At 35.1% G+C, this 27913-nt stretch overlaps 1 protein-coding gene across 4 annotated transcripts in view; it reads left to right on the top strand.

Annotated features, from left to right (window-relative positions):
• Window positions 1-27913, top strand: part of LOC111147432 (family with sequence similarity 126 member A) — a 98138-nt gene that overhangs the window by 51691 nt on the left and 18534 nt on the right. For 2 of the 4 annotated variants that reach the window (XM_022503441.1, XM_022503440.1), the window contains exons 3-8: window positions 5887-5988; window positions 11442-11621; window positions 12449-12529; window positions 13125-13240; window positions 13615-13710; window positions 24552-24668. In XM_022503441.1, the coding sequence (XP_022359149.1) occupies window positions 5887-5988; window positions 11442-11621; window positions 12449-12529; window positions 13125-13240; window positions 13615-13710; window positions 24552-24668 (692 nt within the window). Of the gene's footprint in view, window positions 1-1793; window positions 1831-4995; window positions 5087-5886; window positions 5989-11441; window positions 11622-12448; window positions 12530-13124; window positions 13241-13614; window positions 13711-24551; window positions 24669-27913 lie in introns of all 4 variants that reach the window. The other 2 variants (XM_022503438.1, XM_022503439.1) reach the window with 2 other exon arrangements.

Raw genomic sequence — 27913 nt, 5'->3', positions numbered from 1 at the left:
TATGATTTTAGATAACAAGCCTTCTCAGTGAATAAGAATATAATCACTCAAAAAGGGAGGTTGTTATGAAACTTAAGCTGCAGTGTGTCCTTGAGAGAAGCAATGTTTCCTGTTAATTTTGCAGCTTGCCTTATCAGTCGTTATTATCTCATCCTGACAAATGCCTGGGCACATTTTCACTTTGTCAGTTATTATAGTCATGAGTTGAGTATCCTTCTACAGATTCCCTAAGTCATCATAAGTGATGTAGAATCTCATAAAAGTGCACTGTATATAGTGCCTTCTACATATTTTAATAATTTGATTAAACATTCTGCATATGTTGTTTTTCTAAGTGTTCGAGTTGTTTTGAAGCCTTTTTTTGCTTCTGGAGTATTTAACATGGTTCATTATATCATGATTGAAAAAATTTATTTATTTATTTGAGAGAGAGAGAGCACAAAAGGGGAGAGGAGCAGAGGGAGAAGCAAACTCCCCACTGAGCAAGGAGCCAGACATGGGGCTTGATCCCAGGATCCTGGAATCATGCCCTGAGCCAAAGGCAGACGCTTAACTGATTGAGCCACCCAGATACCCCATGATGATTTTTTTGACAGGTTGATGGAAATTGTCAAGTTTAAGAGTTGAGTACTACTTCTAGGGCATTCTTATGTTTAATAGTGAAGTGAAATTTGCAAAAACAAATACAGCCAGCCTATTAGCTGTTTTTTAGTATGGGAGTTGTGGAAAGGGGGCATGTTAAGGATGGTGGAAGGGTCAACTATTAAGGCAAATAATCGAAAATCATGACTGATCCCCTTACCTTCCCGTCTGTTTATTCCCTTTCTCTTTTAGCTTGGATATGTAGCACTCTAGCAAGTGTAGCAGTGAAGGGTAAGGGGGCAGTGCAGTAAGTAGTATGGGCAACAGTATGCCTAGTGTTTGAGGAAGTGGGTAGTTGGGCAGAGGGTTGCAGAGGTGACATGCAGAAGACTCAGCCAGACTGGTTACATTGGTAGGTTGGTTACTTTGAGTAAATAAGTAAATACATGGAGGATGATAGTGGGAGTTAGGTTTCTCTATGTCTGAGAAAAGAATTAGAAATATGGAATGAGGAAATTCAAGAAAGAACACTAAGGTGTTAGCTTAGAATTGAAAGAATCAGTATGAACTCATGGATCTAAATATGTATATGATAAATTTATACATGTAAAACCATAGATAAAGGCATCCATGTATTTCCCAGCTTATTCACTGGGAGGGCCAAGAAACAATGACACCCTGGTAGTAATGAGTACACCATGCACCCAGATCTTGTTTTCTAAATACTGTCTTCCACTAAAAGAAACTAGGATGTGAATAAAGTATTATCTGAATAATAATTTAGCAATATAACATATATTATGTGGGTAGCACTATTTTATCAAAATTTTTATGAGTTTAATTCAAGGATAAGGAAACTTTTCCGTTGGAAGAAGGGAAGTAAAATCCTGGGACCCATGAATTAAAAAAATAATTTTCCTCTGGTGCCCCCAAGATTAAATTTACCCAATTTTCTTTTCTTTCTTTTTTTTTTTTGAGATCTTATTTATTTATTTGACAGAGAGAGCATGAGCTGGAGGGAGGGGCAAAGGGAGAGGGAAAAGCAGGCTTCCTGATGAGCAGGAAACCCATCCCGGGCTTGATGCCAGGACACTGGGATCATGACCTGAGCCAAAGGCAGACGCTTATCTGAACAAGCCACACAGGCACCCCTAAATTTAGCCAATTTCTAATCAATTTAATATAATGAATGTTTTAAATTTACATTATAGCTAAAGAGAAGATACTTTCTATTCGTTGTTTAATTTGGTAAGTGTTCCTGAAAATTATTTTGAGTGTATTCTGAATTCTGTTAATATGTATTGAATTCAGCTCTGTTTATGTTTGATGAAGAGATTAAGCTTATCAGGCAAAATCAGCAGTATATTAAAGGTAATAGAAAGTAGAGAAGTGTTGAGAACATATTTTAAGTACTTTTTAAATTAGAGTGTTTTGTCTTTTGAGATGATTTGTGATGTTAGTTACATGTTTTGGTTAAAATATTTAAGAAAGGAAGTTTGGATGTATACACACACACACACACATATACATACACATAATAGAGAGAGAGAGAGAGAGAGATTGAGGGAGAGAAGAGGGGGGAAGCCTCTGTTTGGTTATTTAATTTGATAACCATGATACTATTAAAGGTATAAGATCATCAGATTGATGAAGTAGTCCAAACACATAGGTACTCAGAAACCTTTTGATGTAATCATTATTATTCTGCTAGGTGGTTTTATGATGTTGGAAAAATCACATTAACTTTTTTATGTTTCAATATCCTCATCAGAAAGAGTGAAGTGGGCAGTCTGTGAAGATGATTTTACTTCTACATTGTTCTATGGTCACAGTCCGAACTTCCAGCCCTATATTCTCCATGCTCACAAATGCACAAGGACAACACAATTTGTTTTGTGCAATTTTTTTTTTTTTTTTTTTTTTTTTTTGCCTTTGGAAAAACTACTTATACCTACTCTAGCTATGGGTCCTCATTAAATATTCTCTTTGTATACCAACAAAGTGATTAGACTTGAGACTTCATTATTTTAGTATTTCATTAATAGTTCAGTTTCTTTTTTTTTTCAAGATTTTTTTCAGGATTTATTTATGTTAGAGAGAGAGTGAGCACAAGTTGGGGGAGGGGCAGAGGGAGAGAGATAGCAGCAGAATCCTGGCTGAACAGGGAACCCCTTGAGAGCTAGATCCTAGACCCTGAGATCATGACCTGAGTAGAAAACCAAGAGTTGGTTGTTCAACTCACCCAAGTGCCCCTAGATTTTATTTATTTATTCATTTGAGAGGGAGAGAGTACACCCACATGCATGAATGGGGGGAGTGGTGGGGAGAGGAAGAGGGAGAGAGAGAACCTCTCAAGCCAACTTCACTAGAGTGCAGAGCTGAAAGAGGGGCTTAATCCCAGGACCCTGAGATCATGACATGACCTGAAACCAAGAGCCGGCTGCTCAACCAACTGGGCCACCCAGGTTCCCCTCAGAGTCTATCTTTTTTAAAGATGTATTTGTGAAGTATTATCTTTTAGATTGTATTGTGTTTTTCTTAATGTTATGTGTAGATTTATCTAGCAGATTTCTAGACTCCTAATTTTTTCAATTTTCTGGTAATCATTGAATCTTAAAATCTAATCTATGTATAATGTTGAATCGAGTTGTTTTATTTATTGGCTCTCTGTCGTCTGTCTTCATTAATTCTCTTCCATCCAACCCATATCACCTCCTTATAGTTTTAAAAAACCATCTGCCAAATGATACTTTAGTATGAAGCATCTGTCTTCTTCAAATTTTGCCAAGACTAATTTCCCATTATTTTATTTTATTTATTTATTTTTTGTCTCCACTTCTGCCTTCTGAAAAGTGAGCAAGCTTAGGTGGTATTTAAGAAGGCCAGTACAGGGGTGCCTGTGTGGCTCAGTGGGTTAAAGCCTCTGCCTTCGGCTCAGGTCATGATCCCAGGGTCCTGGGACTGAGCCCCGCATCAGGCTCTCTGTTCAGCGGGGAGCCTGCTTCCCCCTCTGTCTCTGCCTGCCTCTCTGCCTACTAGTGATCTTTGTCTGTCAAATAAATAAATAAATAATTTTTAAGAAGGCCAGTCAGTACCTTTGAACTAGTACAGTGCAAGAAAATATAAAGGTTTGCTGTAATAGTATTTAAATCCATTGGGCTCTGTCAGATCTTAAGTTTTTCAAAGCACTGTTCATAAACGCAGCAATTATATTTTCTCCTTCTTTAGACAAAAATGGCTTTTCCACATTTACAGAATGAAATAATGACAGAATTGTGCACTAATTTTTAGAAGACCCTTCCTTATATTTAGCAGCATAGTGTCCTAGGCCCAGGGTATTTTCTGGGGTTTGTCAGAGAAGAGCTATTCTTTTGCCTTCAGCTGTTCACAGAAAATATTTTACCTCATGAGGGTTGATTGGTACATAAACTGAAAATTGTAATTCACATTTTTAAAAAGATTTATTTATTTATGTGTGAGAGAGAGACAGACAGACGGAAATAGTGACAGATAGTGAGAGGAAAGATTGAAGGAGGCTTCCCGCTGAGCAGGGAGCTCAACATGGGGCTCCATCTCAGGACCCTGGGATCATTACCTGAGCTGAAGGCAGACGCTTAACCAACTTAGCCATCCAGGCACCCCTGTAATTCACATTTTTAATGAATGTTACAGTTTTAGCCTAGATAGTATATATAATATTATAATAATCTTTCTATTCACTAATCTTTTTTTAAAGATTTATATTTCAGTTCACTAAGTTTTAAATTTTATATTTAGACACACACACACACACACACACACACACACACACTAGTATATTTCATATATATAACTCAGGTTCATTTCCATTCAGGGAGTTAAAAATCTGTTGTTTATTTGGCCGTTATTCCCTTTTATATAAATTCCCCTAGTATTAGGTTACTCTTGATCAAATAATGGAAATGAAATGTTGCCTGGAGATCTTTTGTTACACGCTTTTGAAATATTGAAGAATGCCCTAATCTCCTTTTTATGTAAGCAGTTGCAGTGAAACTTTTTTTTTACTCTGGAGAATGGTGGAAGGTTTCCAGATAGTTCACATTTACTTACCATTCTGGTAAACAAAAACATCTCTATTGAATCCCTTCAGCAAAGGTTTGAGTATGAGGGCTTATTCTGAGTGCCATAGATGGAGAGATTATAAAATAGTTCTTGCCTTTAAGGAACTCATGGTAAAGTTAGAATGAATCATACATCCTTAGTATAAACATTTATGCTGTTGAATTTTCTGTGTCTGTTTATGCTCATGTACACCTATATACATTAACCATGACTGTTTTAAATTACAAAATACTAGGAGATGGGACATGTAAGAAATAGTGTGTATCTTGGAATGACTTTTAGCAATATCTTGAGACATTATGTCTACTGCAGGGTTAATATTTGTTCATTGATTGAAGTAATTTGCATGAGAAAAAATAATGACTTGGAGACAGATATTAAGGAAGGGATATCCTCTAGAAAGGTAGGTTTTTATCATTTGTTATGATGAAGTGTTTTGTTTTGTTTGTTTGTTTTGTTTTGTTTTCAGATTTCCCTACTCCTTATACCCAAAACTATCTGACTGGAGTTTTATCTCTTCCCATTCCTTTCTGGTTGTGAATGAATGAATGGTACTGGCAAGCTATAATTAGTTGTCCATATTTTAAATGGCATTAGGAAAATTAGTTTGCTGGTAGTGTGGCTATCTTTTTCTCCAATTCTGAGAAGTCTACAAATTTGCCCCCAATTCCTAACTTAATAGTCACTATATGTAACTCAGGAGTTACTTTGATAGATGATCTGTGGCCTTAAGGTTTGAAACATTATTCAATCCTTATACAACATGTTTATTAAGAAATAGGATCAATACCACTAGTGAGATTTGTAACTTCTATAATGCTACCAAAAATGTATCTCTGGCTTTACACATGTTTTTTATCCTATTTCTAACCTGAGACTGTGATCAAAGATGAAATGTTAATGTTAATTTATATCCTTGTTCATGATAAAATTATATTTTTGTTGAGATATAATTCACATGACATAAAATCCATTGTTTCACAGGGAAAATATAGTGGTTTTTGGTATAGTTTACAATGTTGTGCAAATAACACCAGCATCTAATTCCATCACACCAAAAAAAAAACTCTATGCCTATTAGTCACCCACAATTCCTCCTCTCCCCCAGTCTCTGGCAACAATTAATCTACTTTCTTTTTATGAATTTCCTTATTCTGGACATTTCATAAAAATAAAATCTTTTTTTTCTTAAAATTTGTTTAGACACTACCAGAAACATCTTTATCAAATTATGCCACAAATTTGAAAGACAAGAGTTCTTTAGTTTCATCTCTGTATAAAGTTATCCAGGAGCCACAAAGTGAGGTAAGTACTCTTAAAGTTTATTGTGCTAGTAGCTCAGTTGGTTGATTTTTAATTTTTTATTGTGAAATATAACACATATATAAAAGAGTAAGAAAAAGTATATGTTTAAAGAACTTGGGTATATATTATGGATTGTTTATCTGATTACATTTGAGAAGTGGGGTGGTGGGGGGGTAAGAGTAGAATACTATATGTTCAAAAAATGGTAGAGTAAAAAAAAAGAACTATAATAAAATGAACTTCACTGTACCATCTCCTAGGCCGAGAAATAGAATTATTACCATTTTCTAAAAACCATCTCTGAACATGTTCCTTCTCTTCCTTTATCTGTTTGTGTGTCTGTTTATCTATCTATCTTGTTAGAAGTAGCCTAGAAAGTCAGGGCCATTATATGTATTGATTGATTCAACAAATATTTGTTTGCTCATTATGAGCCAGCTTCAACGCTAGGCAATAGAAAGTCAAAGATAAGTAATACATGGTCTTTATCCTGAAAGAAGAAAGGGAGAGAAAATAAGTAAATACATACATTCAAGGCAATGCCTAGATGGATATGCACAATTCCAGGTATGCAAGGTGAGAGGACATTCCAAATGGTTGGGTTAGTGTATGGAGGCCTAGAAAATGCAAAAATATTTAAGGAATGGCAAGCAGTTTGGCCCAGCTGTTGTTTCTCTGTCCTTCTTTTCTCTTACCCCCATCTTCTTTTCTTTTTTTTAGAAAGAAAATTTAGTTTGAAGGTGATAAAATGATCGATACTCCAGATTCTGGTGCTTACAAACCCCATCATTCACAGTAGAAATAGAAGAGGGTTGGAAATAGTGTGGAAAATAAAAGGCATGGTACTTAGAAAAAAAGCGAATAGGCCAATGCAATAGTTAACAAGAGAATAAGACTGGTACTGAAGCTGGAAAGATTAGTTTAGTCTGTAACCATGGTGAGTCTTGAATTCCTTCATAAGCAGTTTAGACTTTTTTTGCACTGAAGGCATGAGTTGGTCAGATTATTGTTTCAGGAAGTTGGCTATGTGGAGGATAGATTGGAGAATAGAAAAATTGAAAGCAGCAGATGCTGGGACAATAGCCTGGGAGGGAGCTGTTGAGAATGGAAAGAAGTGGAGTAGAGGGGAGGGATATGAGGTATGTAGGTTTTTTTTGTTTTGTTTTTTTCTTTTTTTCTTTTTTGCTTATTGGGTTTCTTTGAACCTTAGTTTGGTAGATCACATGGCAGCTCTAACACCACTAATGTTATCATTCATTGGTAAAATAACTTATGCCCTTAGTCCGGTCCTGTGTAGATCTATGTGCCTTTTGGATGAAGCTCTCAAAGCTTCTCAAAGCTTTGGGAAAGGATTCTGGAAAAACCCAGCTTCTGATTATGCTATAAAGTACATCGTGACTTTTGCACGCTGAAGAAAAGACTGGGGGTGAAATTGACAAGCCCCAAACTTTACCTGCAATCGCTGAATAAAGCAATCATATTTTGCCTCTCCCTTCCTTCTCCCCAAAGCTTTCCAATTTCTATAGCATGTGTAGAAAGCTTGTTTTCTTGAAGGGTATTAGTTTTTAAAGTATTTGGGTAGAAGGTATTTTAAGTTTTCCACGTTTGAGAATTATTTCACCAAATGGAATAGGTATAGGTATACGCTTTATTTTTAAAAACAAGTTAAATCTTGTTTCTAATTTACTGTTTAGTATTTGGTATTTTGAAAGTCTTAAAAATTATTCTGTGATGAACGGTGTTTTAACCAGCCTACTTTGGATATAGTTTATAAGGTAAATTTCTGATAGACTAGTTTGGTTCATAGCATTTCTTTTGTTCAGAGTGATTACAGCTCTCATGGTTCAGACCAGTATTTCTCAAAGTGTTTGTGGTGAAGAACCAGCCTTTTAAAAAATTGCAGTCTGTCACAGACCAGTATGTGTACATAATGTACATGATGAGCATGTAAGTCACATCATATATGAAGTACCACACAAATTTGATAACCCCTAACTGATCTATACTATATCCTGTTCAGTAAGTCTGCTGATCACCTACTTGAATGTTGTAGTAATATCAAGTTGCTGCAAGTTTCTAAATGTTTCCAATTTCTGTATTTACATTGTTGGGCACTGGTAACATTTGTGGATAGTCTTTGGTCCATGGACCACACTTTTAGAAGTGCTAGTTTAGGAGGTTTTGCATGTTAAGTTTGTTTTATGTTTTTAGCTTGATTCATGTGGTAAAGATAATGTGTATTCTGTATTCTTAAAACACAACTCAATCTTTAAAAATATACTTAGAAGTGTTTCTAAAGTATAACAGTGTAATTTACCTCAATATCATAACCCACCTTTTCCTCTTTATTTTGTATCTTAATTTGGAGATATTCTTAAAATGTTGATATCATCCATTTTCTTTTGGCATTTTTGAAATTTGTGCAATGGTTTGAGTGTTATTTGAAGTTTGGCAAATTTGTTATTTGGATTTTATTAAGAGTCCTTTTTATTATTCAGTTTATTTCATTTAGTAAGTATTTATTGAACCCATATAATATGCCAGAAATCCCTTAGAAATGTAGCAGTGAACAAAATAGACTAAATTCTTGATCTTTTGGATTAGAACTTGTATTCTGGTAGGTGAGGTAGACATTAAACAAATACCTAAATGAACAATACAGTGTTAGTTAGTGATAAAACTATGAAGAAAAATAAAGTGGAGTAGGGAGAGTATGTGTTGAGATTCTGGAGGTATTGGTTGAATCAGCTCTGAATGAACAAGGGGGGAAACATAAAACTAGGGGCAAGAGTTTTCCAGGAGATGAAATAGTAAATGCAAAAACCCTGAGAGAGAAAATGTGTGGTATGTGCAAGAAATTGTAGACAGTTTATGGGTACAATGCAGTTTGCTTGACTAGTCCTTTTAACTGACTATAACTTTAAGACAGCCATATGATTAGAGGCTAACAGAGCTCAACTGTGTTATGAAACCAGCTGTTTTGTGAAAGAGCCATATAAAATCTCTTTGGTGCTCTAGGCATAGGGAGCCCAGACTAAGGAGAGATCATTCAGGGGGTACTGACACCTGAACAGTGGTGTCCTTCCAACTTTTCTGTATCTTTTTTCTACCTATGCTCCTGAGTAATAGTTAAAAGTAAAAAAATTAATTTGCAAGATTTTCTTGTAAATTTATGCAAACTAAACTCTTTTCCAACTTCTATCCCTGCTTTAATCATTCAAAGGCATTTTAATGTCACATTTCTATTACCATTAGAAATCTCTCTTAGGATACAGACTTCTTACTTACAAATGGATTTTTTTAAAAGTTTATTTATAACTTACTTGCTTTAGAATCCAAAATGTATTTTAGAATGGGAAAAAGGTACATGATGATTAGGTTCTTATTAGACCCACAAAAAGCCCATTTAATACTTGAAAATATACTTGAGATACAATTCTCTCTTAATAATACTGTAAAATGTACCCACCAAATATAATACATCCATGAGAAAATACATATAAAAATTCAAACCAAACACTAGTTAACACAGCATGTTCTAATGCTCCATTGCTTGTCTCAAATATATTCAAGTTAGATATGTCAAATACTGCCTGTATTTCCCATGTTATGTATTTGTCTATGCTTTTCTGATATTTTTCAGGTATGTTTGTAAAGGAGTCAAAAAGTGTTAGCTCCAGTTCTAACATTTGTGAGCTGCATAATTTTGGCCATAGTAGATAGCCTCTGTCTCAATTTCCTTGTGTAGAAGTATGGATAATGATATTCTACCCTACAGTGGTGTGGGAATTGAACAGGTTCAAGTCCTTTGAAAGTACTTTGCAAGTTGTAAAACACTGCACAGATATTGGTATATCTCTCTCTTGGTTTGACATGCATAATTTCATCTAACCTCATTGTAACAATGATTTCTCCACCCCTTTGAAGCTGTCTTCATTTGGACCTGCTTTCATAAAGCAAAAACTCTTTTAATTTTGAATTTTAAATTGGTTGTAAGATTTTTTGAGGGTGTTTTGATTAAAGTTGATTATGTTTCATGCAGACTATTGAATCAATTTTCAACATAAGATTTCATAATTTTGCAAATTTTGTTTGGTTATATAAATTATTTTAACCAAAGATTTCCCAGGTATTTAAGGATGAGGGCTGTTACACAACAATACAAGATTGCCGACATTGGTCCACGAAGAAATTTTAAAGACTCTACTCTGAAAGCCAAACATTTCCCTGCCATTTTTCTTTTTTCCTACTACCCCCAACCTAGTTATTTCAAATTCCTACTTTAAAAACATCTCTTGTTATCTTTGAATGGGGTTACTTTGCTTCTAGCTGTCCAGTTTCCTGTTACCCTTGCCATGCCCTCTGACAACCATTTTGAGAATGAAAAAAATATTCCTTAACTGTCAGTAGTTAGATAATTTTTCTATAGGAAAAATTAATTAGACAATGTTTATTGCAGTGTAATTTCCACTATACTTTGTATATATAATACTGACTTTAATTATACCCAGTATATTTTACATATTTAGCATATTTGAAATCAGAACATCCACGATATGTTAGTTTCTGTTCATTACAATTACCGGTAGTAGAGATTTTGTTTAGTAAATTAACTTAAATCTATTGCCTAAGTTAGTGAAGTGAATGAACTCTAGTTCATTGAAAATATAACAGCCTGAAAAATTTCTGAAAAATCAGTACCCTGTGAATCTCTTCATATATTTATGACTTGTGTGTGATCATTGTATATGCTTTAAGATAATCCTTACATATAAGAGTATCTTATGTTAACTTTCTGTTTTTAAAAAAGTGTCTATGATATAGATACAGTTACCTCTATTAACTGGGTAATGCTGGCATGTGGTGGGAGAGGAAAAGGTTATAGATAACTCCAGATTGTGTTTCAGATAAAATGATAGCAATGTTTAGATTATCCAGGGACAATGAATCATGGTTATAATAGAGATCTAGATCTAGGGGTGCTGTAATTTCTCAGCTATTCCACACACATTGCTGTGGGGTGCTGCCTAATTATAAGCTCAGGAGGGTAATGTGATGATTCCCATTTCAATTTCTCCAACCCTGTATGTAATCATGTATATATTGGCATGTTTTATCAGGAAAATAGGAGATTAGGGAAGAAACTTACAACCTAACTATTTTAATAAGTTAAAAAGCTGGTATGAATAACAATACCACTTTAGAGTTATAGATTATTTTAAAGTTTATAGGTGCTTCCAGATACATTTATTTTGAACTGTTTGGCCTTCCACTAGAAGTAAACTTTCAAAGGTTTGCTAAATAACTTAGCAGTGAATAGTTTTGCTTTTTAAAAAATGAAAACATTTATATATTTCAGTAACTACCAATCAGGGAAAGCCATTTTAATTTCCTGTGTCAGTGTCATTCAAATACAGTCTAATCCTTGAATTAACACTTCATCTTTTTTCCAGTTGCTAGAACCTGTCTGTCACCAGCTCTTCGAATTCTATCGCAGTGGAGAAGAGCAATTGCTTCGATTTACACTGCAGTTTCTTCCAGAATTGATTTGGTGCTACCTTGCTGTCTCAGCCAGCAGAAATGTGCATAGCAGTGGATGTATTGAAGCTCTTCTTCTAGGGGTTTACAATTTGGTTTGTATTTAATGTAATTTGTTTGTATTTAACAAATATTTGTCAAAACCAAATATATAACCTTTTCAGCAAACGTGAATACATAATATTAACTACTTTTCATTGTAGTCAAGCTAATATTTGTTTTTCATACATCAAATGATGCATAGCTCATTCTCCTAAAAATAACCTTATGGAGGTTGAAGGCCATACAGGCATACATATAATTATGTGAATATACCTTTTTGGATTGATTGAAGACTGAAAATCAGACCATTTCAGTTCTTTTATAGATAGATCTAAAAATATCAATGTTGAATTTTAAATTTTTTAAATTTAAAATTTATTGTTTATAAATTGTCTTTTAGTGGCCTTCACAGAAAACTTAGGAGAAGAGATCTAGTCTAATATGTACCTCTAATAATTTCATAAAATCTGGACTGTTTCTGGATTTACATACCATTGATTTAACAGATAGTTTTCATTCTAGATATTTAGGGTTTCTACTTTTTAAGAAGGAAAAGAAATTTAAGGGCCTTTTCTTGACATATTTCATAACTATATTAATTGATTTAGAAAATATAACTTTTACATAAGGATAACCAGTGATTATTAAGACATTACACATCTCTATTTCAGCTATCCTATGTTACTTACATCTTAAAGAAGAAGGTTAACTCCTGGTGTTTATAAATATTTGATAACTGATTATCATAGTTTATGATTTTAGTTGGCCTTAAAATTCCTTTCATTTCAGGTCTTTTTTTAAGACTAACAGCTTATAATTAGTTTTTAAACTTTTGTATAAGAAATAAATATTTTAAGATTTTTTTTTTCCACTTTTATAGGAAATAGTTGACAAACAGGGACATAGCAAAGTACTGAGTTTTACGATTCCATCTTTATCCAAACCATCTGTATATCATGAAGTAAGTGACATTTTATCAAGGTAAATTTTTTGGTTCTAAGATTTGAAATCGCTATAAATTAGGGTCTGGTTATTGAGGCCCCCCAAAATTGATTAATTTATTACTACCTTAAAAAGTATAAAACACCAGACAAGGTATTTACTATTCCTAAAGTGAAATGAGAAATCAGAATTATAAAACTTTAAAATCTGATTGTTTAAGAGATCTACTGAAAATACTCATTTTGAAATATTTTTCTCTCCTTTTGATGGATAAAACTAGTCTAATATTTTTGTATGTGGCAATTATGTATTTCTGGGGCAGAACTTTTTTAAGTTCTTATTTTAATTCCAGTATACTTTACATCAGCATTATGTCTGTACAATATAGTGATTCAACAGTTCCATACATGGCCAGTATTGGTGTAGAATTTTTTAAGTTAAACTAATTTTATTTTTATTTGTGGTTTGTTTTTTAATTAATTGTTAAAACTTTGAGCAGTTGCAATATTTTTAAGATACATGATGTTCATAGTAATCGTTCTTAGTGGTTTATAAAATTTTATTATCACATTTTCAATAGAATGGCTTTTTCTTCTTTATTCAAATGTCTCTAGCCTTCCAGCATTGGGTCCATGGCTCTGACTGAGAGTGCATTATCCCAGCATGGTTTATCAAAAGTTGTGTACAGTGGACCTCACCCACAAAGGGAGATGCTGACAGCACAGAATAGGTATACTGTGGAGATATAACCTACCACATTGATTTTTTAAAAAATTATTTCAGCATATTTATAAATAATGTTTATGAGCTATATGTACACTTTAAAAAAATACTTGGTCATTTTATACAAGAGAAAAACACATTCGTGTGATTTGTTACTTTATACTTTGGTTCAGATGCCATCTGGAGCATTGAAGTTTTAAGATAATTTGCACGTCTGTTACTTGAGAAGTCTTTTCTTTTCAGTTTTGTGAATTGTTTTTGATATGGTTATATTGTATGGGTCTGCTCTCTAACATAATATCTTTCCATAATGCCTACCTAATTATGGTTGACTTCTTAGAATTCTAAAGATTTGTAAATATTCTTTTGGTTTGTTTTTAGGTTTGAAGTGTTAACATTCCTTTTGCTGTGTTACAACGCTGCCTTAACCTACTTGCCCAGTGTTTCTCTTCAATCATTGTGTCAAATTTGTTCCAGGTAAGTAAAAATTCAAATGTTTTTAATATTGAAATATATGAATCTAAGATTGTGAGTTTGTTATATATCTAAATTATTTTTATTTTGTTTAATCATTTAAAATATTCAAGAAGTTAATAAGAAGCTCAGCCTACCCAGCATTTAGAAAGCTCCCGATAAATGACAGTTCCAAAAAACATAATGAAGAGGGTAAAGCTGAATTACATTTCAATGGAATATTTAATCAGAAAAGAATCATACTGCATAATTAAAAAGATAGAACTGTTAAAACCTTTTGATTTTTGGCATGTGGTTTGTTTCTGTTTTGTTTGTTACTTTTGTTTTTATTTACTTTACTGTTATTATTGTGCTCTAACTTGGTACCAAGAAACAAGTAAGAGATACTGTTTTTAAATTCTCCTTGTTAAGAAAAAAAATGAACCAAGAGGTTGATTAAATAAATTACAATAGTCCTTAGGTATGCTATGCAAACATTTAAAAATTGTGATTTAAATTAAATTTATATTTAAATTAAATATATACTACTTAGTGATAGTATATATGGTATGATTCCAGCATTGACTATGACTAGATTATTAATAATACTTATGTCTAATTGGTAGAATTATGGTTTATTTTAATTTTTTCCTGTGTGATTTTTTTGTCATTCTTTAAATTTTCTATGATGAATATATTACCTTTGAAAAAAAGAAAACAAAACAGAAGACAGAGAAAATGCCTTTAGTAATACAAGTAAATGGAAAAAGGGGAAATGGAATTAAGAGGCTTCTAGAATAATTTAGATTTGGGGAACTCATTTAGAAGATGCAACTTTGGAAAGTTAATAAGAGGGAGGGTACGTAGAGCAATACTTAAAATCAAATCAACTGCAATTGCACTACTGGGTATTTACCCCAAAGATACAGATGTAGTGAAAAAAAGGGCCGTCTGTACCCCAATGTTCATAGCAGCAATGGCCATGGTCGCCAAACTGTGGAAAGAACCAAGATGCCCTTCAGCTGACGAATGGATAAGGAAGATGTGGTCCATATACACTATGGAGTATTATGCTTCCATCAGAAAGGATGAATACCCAACTTTTGTATAAACATGATGGGACTGAAAGAGATTATGCTGAGTGAAATAAGCCAAGCAGAGAGAGTCAATTATCATATGGTTTCACTTATTTGTGGAGCATAAGAAATAACACGGAGGACATGGGGAGATGGAGAGAAGGGAGTTGAGGGAAATTGGAGGGGGAGATGAACCATGAGAGACTCTGGACTCTGAAAAACAATCTGAGGGTTTAAAGGGGCGGGGGGTGGGTGGGAAGTTGGGTGGGCCTGGTGATGGGTACTACAGAGGGCATGTACGTATTGCATGGAGCACTGGTGTGGTATATAAACAATGAATTCTGGTACACTGAAAAGAAATTAAAACAAAACAAAACAAAAAAAACCCCAGAAAAGCAGAAATTGATACTAATAGGATAGAAAACCATGCAGGACCAGAGGAAGAAAGGAATTAACAAGGCAGGGGGGTTTCTTAGAGAAATAAGGAAGTTGAGCATCTTTCAGGTGATTCCTGAATTAGAGTTTAGTTATATTTCCTAGACCTTGGAAGATGGCACCAATGTGCCCTCCCTCCCATTTACTGAATCTTTCTAACGTGTTTCTTATTTTAATCTTTAAAAGCAGAGATGTCCAGAGTTTTGAATTTCATAGATCTGTAAAATTTCAAAAAAATTAGAGTGGGAGGGTATCTATACAACATTGCCAACTTTTTGTCAAATTATCGTATTATAAAATGTATCTGCTGTGAACATTATTTAACAAATGGGAGACTATTTTAACACCAAAAGAGGTATGTATGTGGAAGTAGAAGTGAGGGATAACAATTTATAAGTTAAAAATGGGATGTTTAGCTTTTCTTGTTTCTTATTTCACTGTGGTCCAGTGAAAACTTTGTTGTAGACTAAAATGAGTGTGAGGACCAACCCTTCATAAACATTTAAGGAGTGACTTGATGCAGTAACTTTTACCTGTAGAACTTAAAACACCCTACAAAGCCCATGTTCTACTCTAAAGCAGTGTCTTACATGGTAGGACCCAGGAATAATGTTCTAATATGTTTGAAGTTCTAATGTTCTAATATAGGTAGATGTTCTAATACAACCTCCTAACCAAGAATGACTATTGAAGTTTTCTTGAAACTACTGATGGAAAAGTTAGGAGAGAACATGTGTCACTGGTTTCTGTCCTGTGTGGCCCCTATGGACTGCCCTCTAATATAATTACTTTCACATTCTTGGCAGAAGATTGCTAATATACCAATTTTAATTAACCAGGGAACTGGGTAATCCTTCAAAAACACAAGTAATATGAGGTTTTAAAACCAAAAGAAATACAGATTAAAAAGTAGCTGTAAGATTTTGGCCAAGGAATTTTTTGGTAGAGACATTAGATTAATTCTATGCCAAGGAAAAATTGAAAAAAAGAAATTTTAATGTTCAGCATCTGTAAGAAAATGAGGGAGGAAAAAGATCTAAATAATTCAAAAGACTTAAGCTATTTAAGTAATTCTAACTCTTAAGCCACAGAAGATGATAGAAGAGGAACTCTAACAAATTTGTCATTCGTATCTTTTTTAGTTTGCTTTTTTTAAATTCTCAGTGGCTTAAAATCCAGTTATTCATTTCTCTTAATTCCTGATTTCCTTAGTCATTTATCAAGTATTCTAATTAAGATATTGTACATTTTTAAGACTAATAGAAAAGAATTAGAAAACACTTGTATTTAATCAAGCAAAGCCTAGTCCGTATCTATGGAAAGAAAATTGATTACAGAATTGTGATGACAAGTAAGTTATAATTGGTTATGTTAGTTAAAGAACAAGAACTTCCTGATGATTTTAGTCCTAGTGCAGCTTTTTCTGCAGAATCAAGTCACCACACTGTTTTATGGCTAATCCAGCATTTTGGCCACGTGGCAGTTGTTTTAGTTTACTGCTGGATTTAGTTGTTGATGATGACTATGCCAAAATGATTGACTGGGTCATCTAGGAGAAAGGATACATAAATACAACCAGAAAAATTTCATGAAATATTTGAGCTAGATTCAGTGACAAATGTATCCCATTCTTTTCTTAACTTTGTTAAAGATTGTAATGAATTGTGGAAGTAATCAAAACAGTCTTGGACACTTCTTGCCCTCCACCCATACATACAAATCCATTCTACTCAACAAAAATCTGGTTGCTCTAAGCTTTGCTTCTCTGAATCAGACTTATGGCCAGCTTGATAGCTGTTTTCCTCCTGTACGGCGTGTATGGACCACTCAAAGAAGAGACCTGAAGAGAAGCAAGGACTAGACCGAATGAGTTTTAGTCATTAAGTTTTTATTTTTGCTAGTACTAAACATTATATACAGCCTTCCTAAAAGGAATATAACCACCAGTACTTCAAATAAACTTTGCTAGTGTATACTGAAGTCCTCTAAACTGTGGGAAATAATTTTCTTTTTTTACTGTTGATTTCTCTTTTAATACAAGGCTGTTTAATGGGTGGCTTATCTTGCCTTTTGGTGTGAAGTATAAATTTTAAAGATCAAACTGTACTAAGCTAGTAAGTTAAATTCTTTCCCATTGTCTAAGGGAGTCTCTTGATTTTGTTTACCTGGTGAGTCTTCTAATTGACGGACTTAGATATGTACTACTATGGATTATTGATCAGTGTATTTGTTCCTGTGTATCTGTAGTGAAACCCATCCGTCTCCTCACTACTAAATCCACCTTCCTGACCACCTAAACAGATTTCTTCTAATCTTGTCTATTAAGGATACCCTTTGTGCAATTTGGGGATTAATTCTTCTGACTGATTAAACTATATATTTATATTACATATAATATATTTATGTGTGTATACTTAACATGGCGTATGCTACCTTGTCATCATCCAATAAATGACAGCTATTATATATTGTACACTAATAATGAACACACATATTCACAATGGGTGCATAGTATTTTTTTTTCTTGCCTGTTTGCTACTACTACCAAGAGTTCTGTAGCATTATCTTTTTTTTTTTCTCAAGATTTTATTTATTTATTTAACAGAGGGAGAAACAATGACACAGGGGACACAAGCAGGGGGAATGGGAGAGAAAGAAGCAGGCATCCCACTCAGCAGGGAGCCTGACACAGGGCTCCATCTCAGGACTCTGAGATCGTGACCCAAGTGGGAGGCGGACACTTAACTGACTGAGCCACCCAGGAGCCCTCTAGAGCATATCTTATACTAGATCATTCCTTGTTGAAAAAACCTATAGTTGACTTTTCATTTCTTCTTATTTTAATTTGTAAACTTTTTTTTTTTTTTTTTTACAAAATCTAAATCTTATCTAAATCTTCTCCATCCTTTACAACCCAATTAAAATAATCTTTTATCTTCCAACTTGAGCACAATTTTTATGTGTGGTATTCTCTTGAGGAACGTGACAGAAAATTCAGAATTTATTAAGCTCCTAGTTTCAAAAAGCAGAAGCACGAGAACAAAAAGTGCCCATTACTGTATAGGCAATTATTCTATTTTTCTTTTTTCTCCTTACTTCCCCATTTTCTGTTCACCTGAACTTCTCCTTAACTCTCCTCTCCTGACTACTTAAAAAGCAGAGCAGAAAAGGAAGAGGATTTCATATCTATGTCTGATTATTTCATATCTATGTCTGTTACCCAGGTGGATAGGAAGTAGAACTGGACCAAATTTTAAATATTTCTCAACATTTTTTCCCCTTTTTTTTTCAGTTAGTTTTTACTTCCCAGTCTGATGATCTGGTAATAGTTAATCTATTTTTTTTTTTTTTTCTGGTTTAGGTTCTGGTATATTCATGAATCAATATTCTCTCCAGTTAGCCTCACTGGAATTGTGCCTTCTGATTATTTTGTGGCTTGTAATTCAAAGTATTTGGACAACAATCTCAAAAGTTTACTTTTAGGCTGGGAATGAGAACAGTGTCTTTTAACAGAGAATGAGAATCATGGCAAGAGTTTTTCTCACTTAAAAATGGATACTTAGAACTTCTCCAAGAAATGTATTTACAAAATATGCCTTCCAAAGGATTTTTATTTTATTTATTTATTTATTTAATTTCATTATTTTTTAAAAGATTTTATTTATGTATTTGTCAGAGAGCACAAGCAGGCAGGGTGGCAGGCAGAGGCAGAGAGAGAAGCAGGCTCCCTGCTGAGCAAGGAGCCAGATGTGGAGCTCAATCCCAGGACCCTGGGATCATAACCTGAGCTGAAGGCAGCCGCTTAACTGACTGAGCCACCCATGTGTCCCTTTTTATTTTATTTATTTTAAAGATTTTATTTATTTGTCAGAGAGAGAGAGAGAGAAAGAGAGAGCACAACAAAGGATTTTTATTTTAATGTGGTTTATAAATTTGGGAAACATCTATATGTGACCAGAGGGTAAATTTAATACAGAAATAGGCAGAAGAAACAGGGAACTTTGTGGCATCTCTTGGCTATGAAAGCACCTCCTAATACCATCCTAATACCATCACATTCAGCTGCTCTTTGGTAGATTTGGGTCCCTGTGTTTTGAATTTGTAAAGCAAAATAGAGAACTTCAGGATATTCCTCTGATGAACAGAGGAGTTGGGCATTCATGGGGCATTGATACTCTTACTTTGTTCTACATTTTATTTAAATTCAATGAAGGATCTCTGAGAAAAGAATATCCTTAAATAGATCAGAGAACTGAAGAGTAAATCAGAGAATTCTTGATTATTAAAGGGAATGGAGAAAAGAGGGTCAAGAGGTACTTTCATCAGTTAATGATGCAGCTGGATAGAACTAGATTATTTTGGGTCTCAGCTCAAATGTCATTTCCTTGAAGAGGCCTTCCATGACCATCATCTTTCTAAAGTAGCACCTTCTCACCCCAGTTTATTTTCTTTTAACATTTATAACACTAATTACCTGGTTGGTTCATTTGGTATCTAGTCTGTCAGCTGCTGGAACTTCATGAGGTCAGGAACTTTGATGTTTTATTCAGAGTTTGGAGAAGTGCCTGGCGTATGGTAGAAACCTAGTAACTATTTGTTGAATGAATGAAAAATAGATGATCTCTTCCACTTCAGATTTATGATCCATTAAGCACAATTAAGATTAAAGGAAATAAAAAAGAAGATTAAAGGAGGGGCGCCTGGGTGGCTCAGTGGGTTAGGCCGCTGCCTTCGGCTCAGGTCATGATCTCAGGGTCCTGGGATCGAGTCCCGCATCGGGCTCTCTGCTCAGCAGGGAGCCTGCTTCCCTCTCTCTCTCTCTCTCTCTGCCTGCCTCTCTGTCTACTTGTGATCTCTGTCAAATAAATAAATAAAATCTTTAAAAAAAAAAAGAAGAAGATTAAAGGAAATAGTTCTGTTTTTGCTTTTTTTAAAAAAAGATTTTATTTATTTTTTTGACCGAGCACAAGTAGGCAGAGAGGCAGACAGAGGGGTAGGGGGAAGCAGCCTCCTTGCTGAGCAGAGAGCCCAATGTGGGACTCAATCCTAGGACCCTGATATCATGACCTGAGCCGAAGGCAGATGCTTAACCCACTGAGCCACCAGGTGCCCCTGTTTTTGCTTTTTAAAAAAGTCTTACATTGATAAATGCAAAATTCCTGCAGTCAATTGCCACAAATGTGTAAAGTTTTAGTAGTTATGAAAAACTAACTGCTATGGTTTGTTTGTGTCCCCCCAATATTCATATGTTGAAATCTTAATGCCTAATGTGATGGTATTAGGACGGTATTAGGAGGTGCTTTCATAGCCAAGAGATGCCACAAAGTTCCCTGTTTCTTCTGCCGTTGAGAATACTATGACATTGTCTACTTCCGATGAACTCAGAAGAAAGAACCCCTTCCCTGTTTTACTGTGAAAAACCAGGCAGCAAAAACACTTTGTTGTTGCCAGCCGGAGGCCTCTACAAACCCATCTGTGGTCATGTTTGTTAGTGTTATTGGAAGAGTACTTAAATATTGGTTTGGTTGTTAAAGATAAATAATGATAACTTAAATGATATTTCTTTCTCTTTCACATAAAAGTCCAAGCTGGTAGATGGTCTGGGGGTAGATCCGCTCTGTTTCTAAGGTATTCAGACTCCTTCTTGATTGAGATTCTGCCATTCCCTAGGATGTTCCTCTGGTCTGTATGGTGATGGATCACTATTTTTTAATCTACCTTCCATATCCTGCAAACAGGAGGAAAGAGAGAGTGGGAGGCATGAAACTGTTTTTTAAGGGAGCAACCTGGAAGTTGCACCATTTCAGCTAGCAGACTGTTGTCCAGAACTAGTTATATTGTCACCCTTAGATGCAAGGAAGGCCAGAAAATGTGATCTCTAATAGGTGGCCATTGTTCTCGTTAAAATTGGTTGGGGAGAGTGGAGGAGAGGGTACCTTACATATGTTATTAAACGGAAGAAGGGAAAAAATAGATGTTAGGGTATTGACCTCTTGTCACAGTAATTTTTACCACAATCACATGATTATACTTGATGACATAGAGGAAGACCAGTTCCTAAAGGTAAGAGGGATAGAGGTGATATTAATAGAAGACACTGGGGCGCCTGGGTGGCTCAGTGGGTTAAAGCCTCTGCCTTCTGCTCAGGTCATGATCCCAGGGTCCTGGGATCGAGCCCCACATCGGGCTCTCTGCTCAGCAGGGAACCTGCTTCCTCCTCTTTCCCTCTGCCTGCCTGTCTGCCTACTTGAGATCTCTGACTGTCAAATAAATAAAATCTTTAAAAAAAAAAATAGAAGACGCTGGTGACAGGGAAAAGTAACATCTATACCATGTACCTACAAACAACATATCAGAAACTTAGCATCTTCCAAAACAGTATGTCTTATTTGTCCAAGTTCATTTAATACCACTATCATCCAGCCACCTATCCAAACTAAATGTGGTAATAATTTTACACTCCTCTTGTTTCTTCAGTATCACCCCAAGATTATACTTTCTAGGTGGGAGTTTCTCCTTCTCCCCACAATTACTTCTTTAGTTCAGGTCACCTTCATCTCAGTCATGGAATATTTTGACAGTCTGCTCTCCAGTTGCAGTGCCCTGTTCTAATGTAGCCTGAGTGATATTATTAAAAGACCAATCTGATCATGTCATTCCCTTGTTAAAACAACAAAACAAAAACTTTAAGTTGCTTTCCATTGCCTGCACGATGAAACCTCGCGAATTATAAGATATGCCATAATCTGACCCCTACTTAGTTTCTCTGTTATTTTCTAGTGTCTGAGCATTCTATCCTACCATTATTGTCCCAGTCTCTTTGGTGTCATGCTGTTTTATTAAAAAACTTCACTGTTTTTGCCCACTCCTGTATTTTCACCAGGAAGCCTTCTCTGACCCTCTACTTCTTCCACTAGAGTTTACCACTGTCTCCTTTTGCTACCTCTGTAACTTATTCATTGTAGGTATTTGTTTACTCTGCTGTCTCCATGATTAGATTGTGCATCCCTGAGGGAACTACATCTTTCATCTGTATTCCTAGTGTCTGACACATTATAAATCTCTAAAAATATTTACCGAATGAATAAATGAATTAATTGAAAAAATCCTATCTTTTATATATTGGTTCTCTGTTATTTACCATCATCCCTATCATAAAGGTATACAGGGTGTAAGAAAATGAAATTTTTCTGAGTTTCCTTTTTTAGATAATAGAGGAGTTTCTAGGCTAGTTTGGGAACAAACAAAATTCAAGTTGGTTTTATTTCATATACAGTTATTTTTTTTCCAGTTTTTATTTTAGGCATTCAGGCTGCTATAACACAGTACCGTAGGCTAGGTAGCTTAAACAATAGATGTTTATTTCTCACACTTCTTGCTGAACAATCTAAGATCAGGTGACCAGCAGATCTGATTCCTGGTGAAGGCCCTCTTCCTGGCTTACAGGAAACTGCCCTCCTCACTGTGTCATTCACATGGCAGAGAGTGAGATCTGGTCCCTTTTCCTCTTTGACTAAGGGCACTAAACCCACCATGGAGACTCCCATCCTTGTGACCTCATTTAAACGTAGGGTGCCACCACCAAATACCATCACACTGAAGTATTAGGGCTTCAGTATATGAACTTGGGGAAAAACACAAATATTTAGTCCATAAATATCCCTGCTCCTTTTTGCTCTCTCTCTGTCTCTTTTTTTTTTTTTTAAGATTTTATTTATTTATTTGACAGAGAGAAAGGTCACAAGTAGGCAGAAAGGCAGGCAGAGAGGGAGGGGGAAGCAGGCTCCCTGCTGAGCAGAGAACCAAATGTGGGGCTTGATCCCAGGACCCTGAGATCATGACCTGAACTGAAGGCAGAGGCTTAACCAACCGATCCATCCAGGTGCCCCTCCTTTTAACTCTTGATTCAAAAGAGTTCTAAGATCTTCTCAATATCAAATAAATTTTTATTTTTACTTCAAAGTTACTTTGAATTAATGATATTCTTGAGGGCCTGTTTTTGAAATGATCTGTGGTATACTTGAGAATGTTTAAATGAAGGCTTAGATTCAGTCTATTGACTAATAATATGTTAAGTGAAGGTTTATTATATCAACCACAAGACATTATGAGAAAACAGCTCTTTCCCAGTTTTATTAAAATTAAAAACTTATTATTTAAAAGCAGTACATGTTGATTATAGAAAATTTAGAAAATATATATAAAGAAAAAAATAAGTCTATAATCTCACTCTATGACTTTGTATATGATGTTTTTGTAGTGACAAACAACATTCACCTATTTGTTTATTACAAAATGGGAGCGGGTTTCATGCCTTACTTTGTACAGTTTTTCTCCCAGTGCCATTTAAACAGTCTTTCAAGGGACGCCTGGGTGGCTCAGTTGGTTGAGCAGCTGCCTTCGGCTCGGGTCATGATCCCGGCGTCCTGGGATCGAGTCCCACATCGGGCTCCTTGCTCATCAGGGAGCCTGCTTCTCCTTCTGCCTCTGCCTGCCATTCTGTCTGCCTGTGCTTGCTCTCTCTCCCTCTCTCTCTCTGACAAATAAATAAATAAAATCTTAAAAAAAAAAAAAATAAAATAAACAGTCTTTCAAAACATCATGTTTAATTGTTTCATAGTATTCCCTGAATTATTTATATAATTGGTCCTCTGTGTTGGACTTTAGGTGTCTTCCTATTTAATATAGTAAATGCACCTTAACATTTGTACTCCTTAAATATCCTTCACTATAATAAGTACTTTAAATTTCAATTGTGTTCACGGTAGGTTCTTTTTAAAAAATTAGTAAGATCTGTTGGTCTTTCTTTAGGACTCTACCTTTGATGTCATGCAAAGATATGTAATGATTTTCTTATGTTTTATTTCTTTTTAACATTAAAAACTTCAATCTATCTGAAATTTATTAATGATGTATTATGAGAGACTTGAGTCTAATTTTAGAGTATTTTCTTGGAGCCTGCACTTTGTGTCAAGAACTTTGTCAGCAGTAGAAGATCAGACCATAGATCTATTATGATAATACCACAGTTCAGGTAACGGATTTTATGGTAACTAAAAATTATTATTTATTCGATAGACTAAAATTAGTGAACCAATTCTGAGAATCTGGTTCACTTACTATGTAATAATATACCTCTAGCTTTATACATTCCACACCCCCCCCCACCCCACCCCCATTTCTCTTGCTCAGGAAAATGTTACAGATGGATGTTCTGTTTGGAAAGATTCTATGTTTCATAGCTGTTAGGTTTGTTATGAGAGCAAACCTAGTACATTGTTGGCTTATAAATGTTAAAAAATAAATTACCAGAATTTTTACCAATTTTGCAAACCATATTTTGTTTTTTTCTAGAATCTGTGTTTGTGGCTATCCCCGACAACATGTAAGAAAATACAAAGGTATAAGTAGCAGGATACCAGTTTCTTCAGGATTCATGGTGCAGATGTTAACAGGGATTTATTTTGCCTTGTAAGTTTATTTAATATTCAAAGTCAATCTTTGATCTCTTTGAAAAATCATAGTCTGTTGTTTTATTGTTATTATAAACTTACTGGATAGATAATCAGCATCTTTTTATGAAAATATGAATCAAAATCTTTTTTTTTAAGATATTATTTATTTATTTGAAAAAGTGACAGAGATTGCAGGTAGGGCAAGGGGCAGTGGGAGAGGGACAAGCAGACTCCCTGCTGAGCAGGGAGCCTGACACAGTGCTCAATCCCAGGACCCTGAAATCATGACCTGAGCCAAAGTCAGACACTTAACTGAGCCACCTGGGTGCCCCAAATATGAATCTAGATCTTGATAATAGTTTTATTACTTAAAATATATCTCAATGTTCTAGAGAATTTGTAACCATCTATAAAACATTTTATCTTTATCTCAAGGACAGAATGAAAATTAGCAACACCCACATATACTCACAGTTTCTTTCTTCATTACTCTTTCTTTTTTGCTGTAATTTCCAAATAGTTTTTTTTTCCCAATGAAGACCTTTTTCCATTTCCAGAAAGAGTTAGACTCTTGAAAAACATCTTAGGGCCTCTTTGATCACAAGTAGCTTATTATTACTATTAATTTATAATATTAGAAATAGTCTTACTTAATGCCTTAGATACTAGTATTTTTCTTTAAGCCCTATTTTCTACTACACATATCTTATTATACTTTGCCTTATATTCACTTGATACCTTAACTTTTCTTAGTAGATTATAAGCTTCCTGACTAAAGGTAGAATTAATGATCTTTAGACTAAATATGGCCTGCTGCCAGGTTTCTTACAAGTTTTCTTACATTTATAACTGTTCACATAATGCCTATGGCTGATTTCGTGCTACCATGATAGAGATGAGTAGTTGCAAAAGAAATTGTATGGCCCTGAAATATTTATTGTCTAGCCCTTTAAGAAAAAGTTTATTGACCCTCATGTTAGGCCATTAGTATTGTCCCACAGCTCTTGGATGCTCTAATCTATTTTATTTTCTGTCTTTATTGCTTTGTGTTTCAGATTTAGTAATTTCTGTTGACTTATCTTCACATTCATTAATTCTTTTCTTGATGATGTTGAGTCTATTAATGAGTCCACTAGAAGGGTTCTTCATTTCTGTTACTGTGTGTTTTATTTCTAGTCTTTTCATTTGACTCTTTCTTTTTTTTTTTTTAGATTTTATTTATTTATTTGACAGACAGAGATCACAAGTAGGCAGGGAGGCAGGCAGAGAGAGAGAGGGGGAAGCAGGCTCCCCGCTGAGCAGAGAGCCTGATGCGGGGCTCGATCCCAGGACCCTGGGATCATGACCTGAGCCAAAGGCAGAGGCTTTAACCCACTGAGCCACCCAGGCGCCCCCATTTGACTCTTTCTTATGGTTCCCATCTCTCTGCTGAAATCACCATCTGTTCATACATGTTTTCCATCTTTTCCACCTTTAATATATTAATCATAGTTATTTTAACTTCCCTGGTAACTATAAAATCTGAATCATTTCTGAATTTGGTTCTATTGTTCTTTGTCACTTGACAATGGATTGTTTTCTTCTTGATTTTGTGTGCCTTGTAATATTTGATTATCATTTTGTTCATGGATAGAGCAGTAGTGACTGAGGTAAATATTATATATGCCTGGAAATGGCACATCTCTTTTCTTCTAGGCTTCTAGTGGAGTTATTATAGGCAGGAGTGAGCTGAGGGTGGATTTTGTTGTTGCTATGGTTACCATCATGGCACCACCTATTTCAGATTCCTCTCCTGGTACCTGGCAGTTAGGGTGTAAGCTGGATTGTTGGAGGGTTTTTCTCAATGTTCTTGGTTTCTCCTCAGCTTTTAGCTTTCCCTGTGTGTCTGCACCAAAGAAATGGTCTTTTTCCAGTTCTTTTTCCTCCTTCAGCAATAGAGTGCGGTTGCTTGTTTCTGAATGTGTATTGGCCTAGGTGGGGTGTTTGGGGGAAGTGGTGTTCTCTGCTGTCCTCAGTTATAAGCAGGACGTATGTCCCAACATCTGGGTTTGGGGGAATGAGGTAGCTTTTCAGGGATCCTGTCTCTCCTCCAGTGGTAAGAGACCTCTAGTGGTCTCAACATAGGACAGTTTTCTGATCCTTTCCCACAGGTAGAGGTGTTTTGTTTTGTTCTGTTTTTTTTGTTTTTGTTTTTGTTTTTGTTTTTTCTTTTTCTTTCCCTCACAGCCGTAGTCAGTCTTCACCTCTGCCCTTGGGGTGAAAGGGTTTGCTGCTCTTTCCCCAAAGGCTTTAAAACTTTTGTTTCACATGAGAAAAAGGTCTGGCTGGATCTTCAGGCCTTTCTTGCTCAGGTGGCCATTCTCCTTTAGGCCTGAACTACCAAGAGCAACTTTCTTTGGTCCCTCGCCTTGCCCCCAGTTTCGCTTATGAGTGCCTAGAGGTTGTTTGTGGAAAAGAGCTTGTAAGTAAGTGTGAGCTCCCCTGTGTATCTGCTCCTAGACTTTCTTTACACTCATGCTGGCCCACACTGGGCTTTTAGCAGTTTGTTTAAAAGTTTTGCTGAAGTCTTCTTTCCTGCTTGCATTGTAGTCAATCTCTCCTTAGAGGCATCTGTCTGCCCTTAGGTTTCAGGCTACTTGGCTACCTTGTGATTTTAGTTCCTTGCTGAATTAATGGAAAGCTATGATTTTATAGATTATCTGACTTTTTCTTATTTTTAGGGTGGGAGCAATGCTCTTTCCATTTTTTAGGCCTCACTTGCACTCTTGATATAATTCATTTCTTTTCTTTTCTTTTTTTGTTGGCAGATGACCAAGCCATTATTTATCTGTCCATTTTTATCATTTGCCTAATTTCTAGAGTTTGGCCATATCTTTGAAAATTAATATACATACACACTTCCCCCCCGATATCTCTTTGATATTTGCAGTATATATCATCTGTACTTCTAAATGACTGTCAGAATGCAAAGAAGTTACTACTTAAGATACTGTAAGCCACAGTAGTTGTATATTCTCATGAAAACTGTGGGAGTTACAGAGTAATTTGACCATTAAATGTTCTGAACATTATTCTAAGGTATATAATTTATTATGCTCTGACTTGCTTTGAAAGTGTAAAATCCTTTGAGATTGCCTCACTTTTTTGATATCTGGTCTATAAATAGACATGTTCTTTAGAGAAGAAATATATACCTATAAAATTTTCCTTGCTATTAATATTAATAGGCTTTCAGATGCAATTGAAAGGAATTCAAATATA

This window comes from Enhydra lutris, unplaced genomic scaffold (genome assembly GCF_002288905.1).
Source record: "Enhydra lutris kenyoni isolate GAN:26980312 unplaced genomic scaffold, ASM228890v2 scaffoldscaffold16, whole genome shotgun sequence".
NCBI lineage: Eukaryota > Metazoa > Chordata > Mammalia > Carnivora > Mustelidae > Enhydra > Enhydra lutris.
Note: the sequence above shows the minus strand (reverse complement) of the source record. Positions and strands in the feature narration are given on the sequence as shown.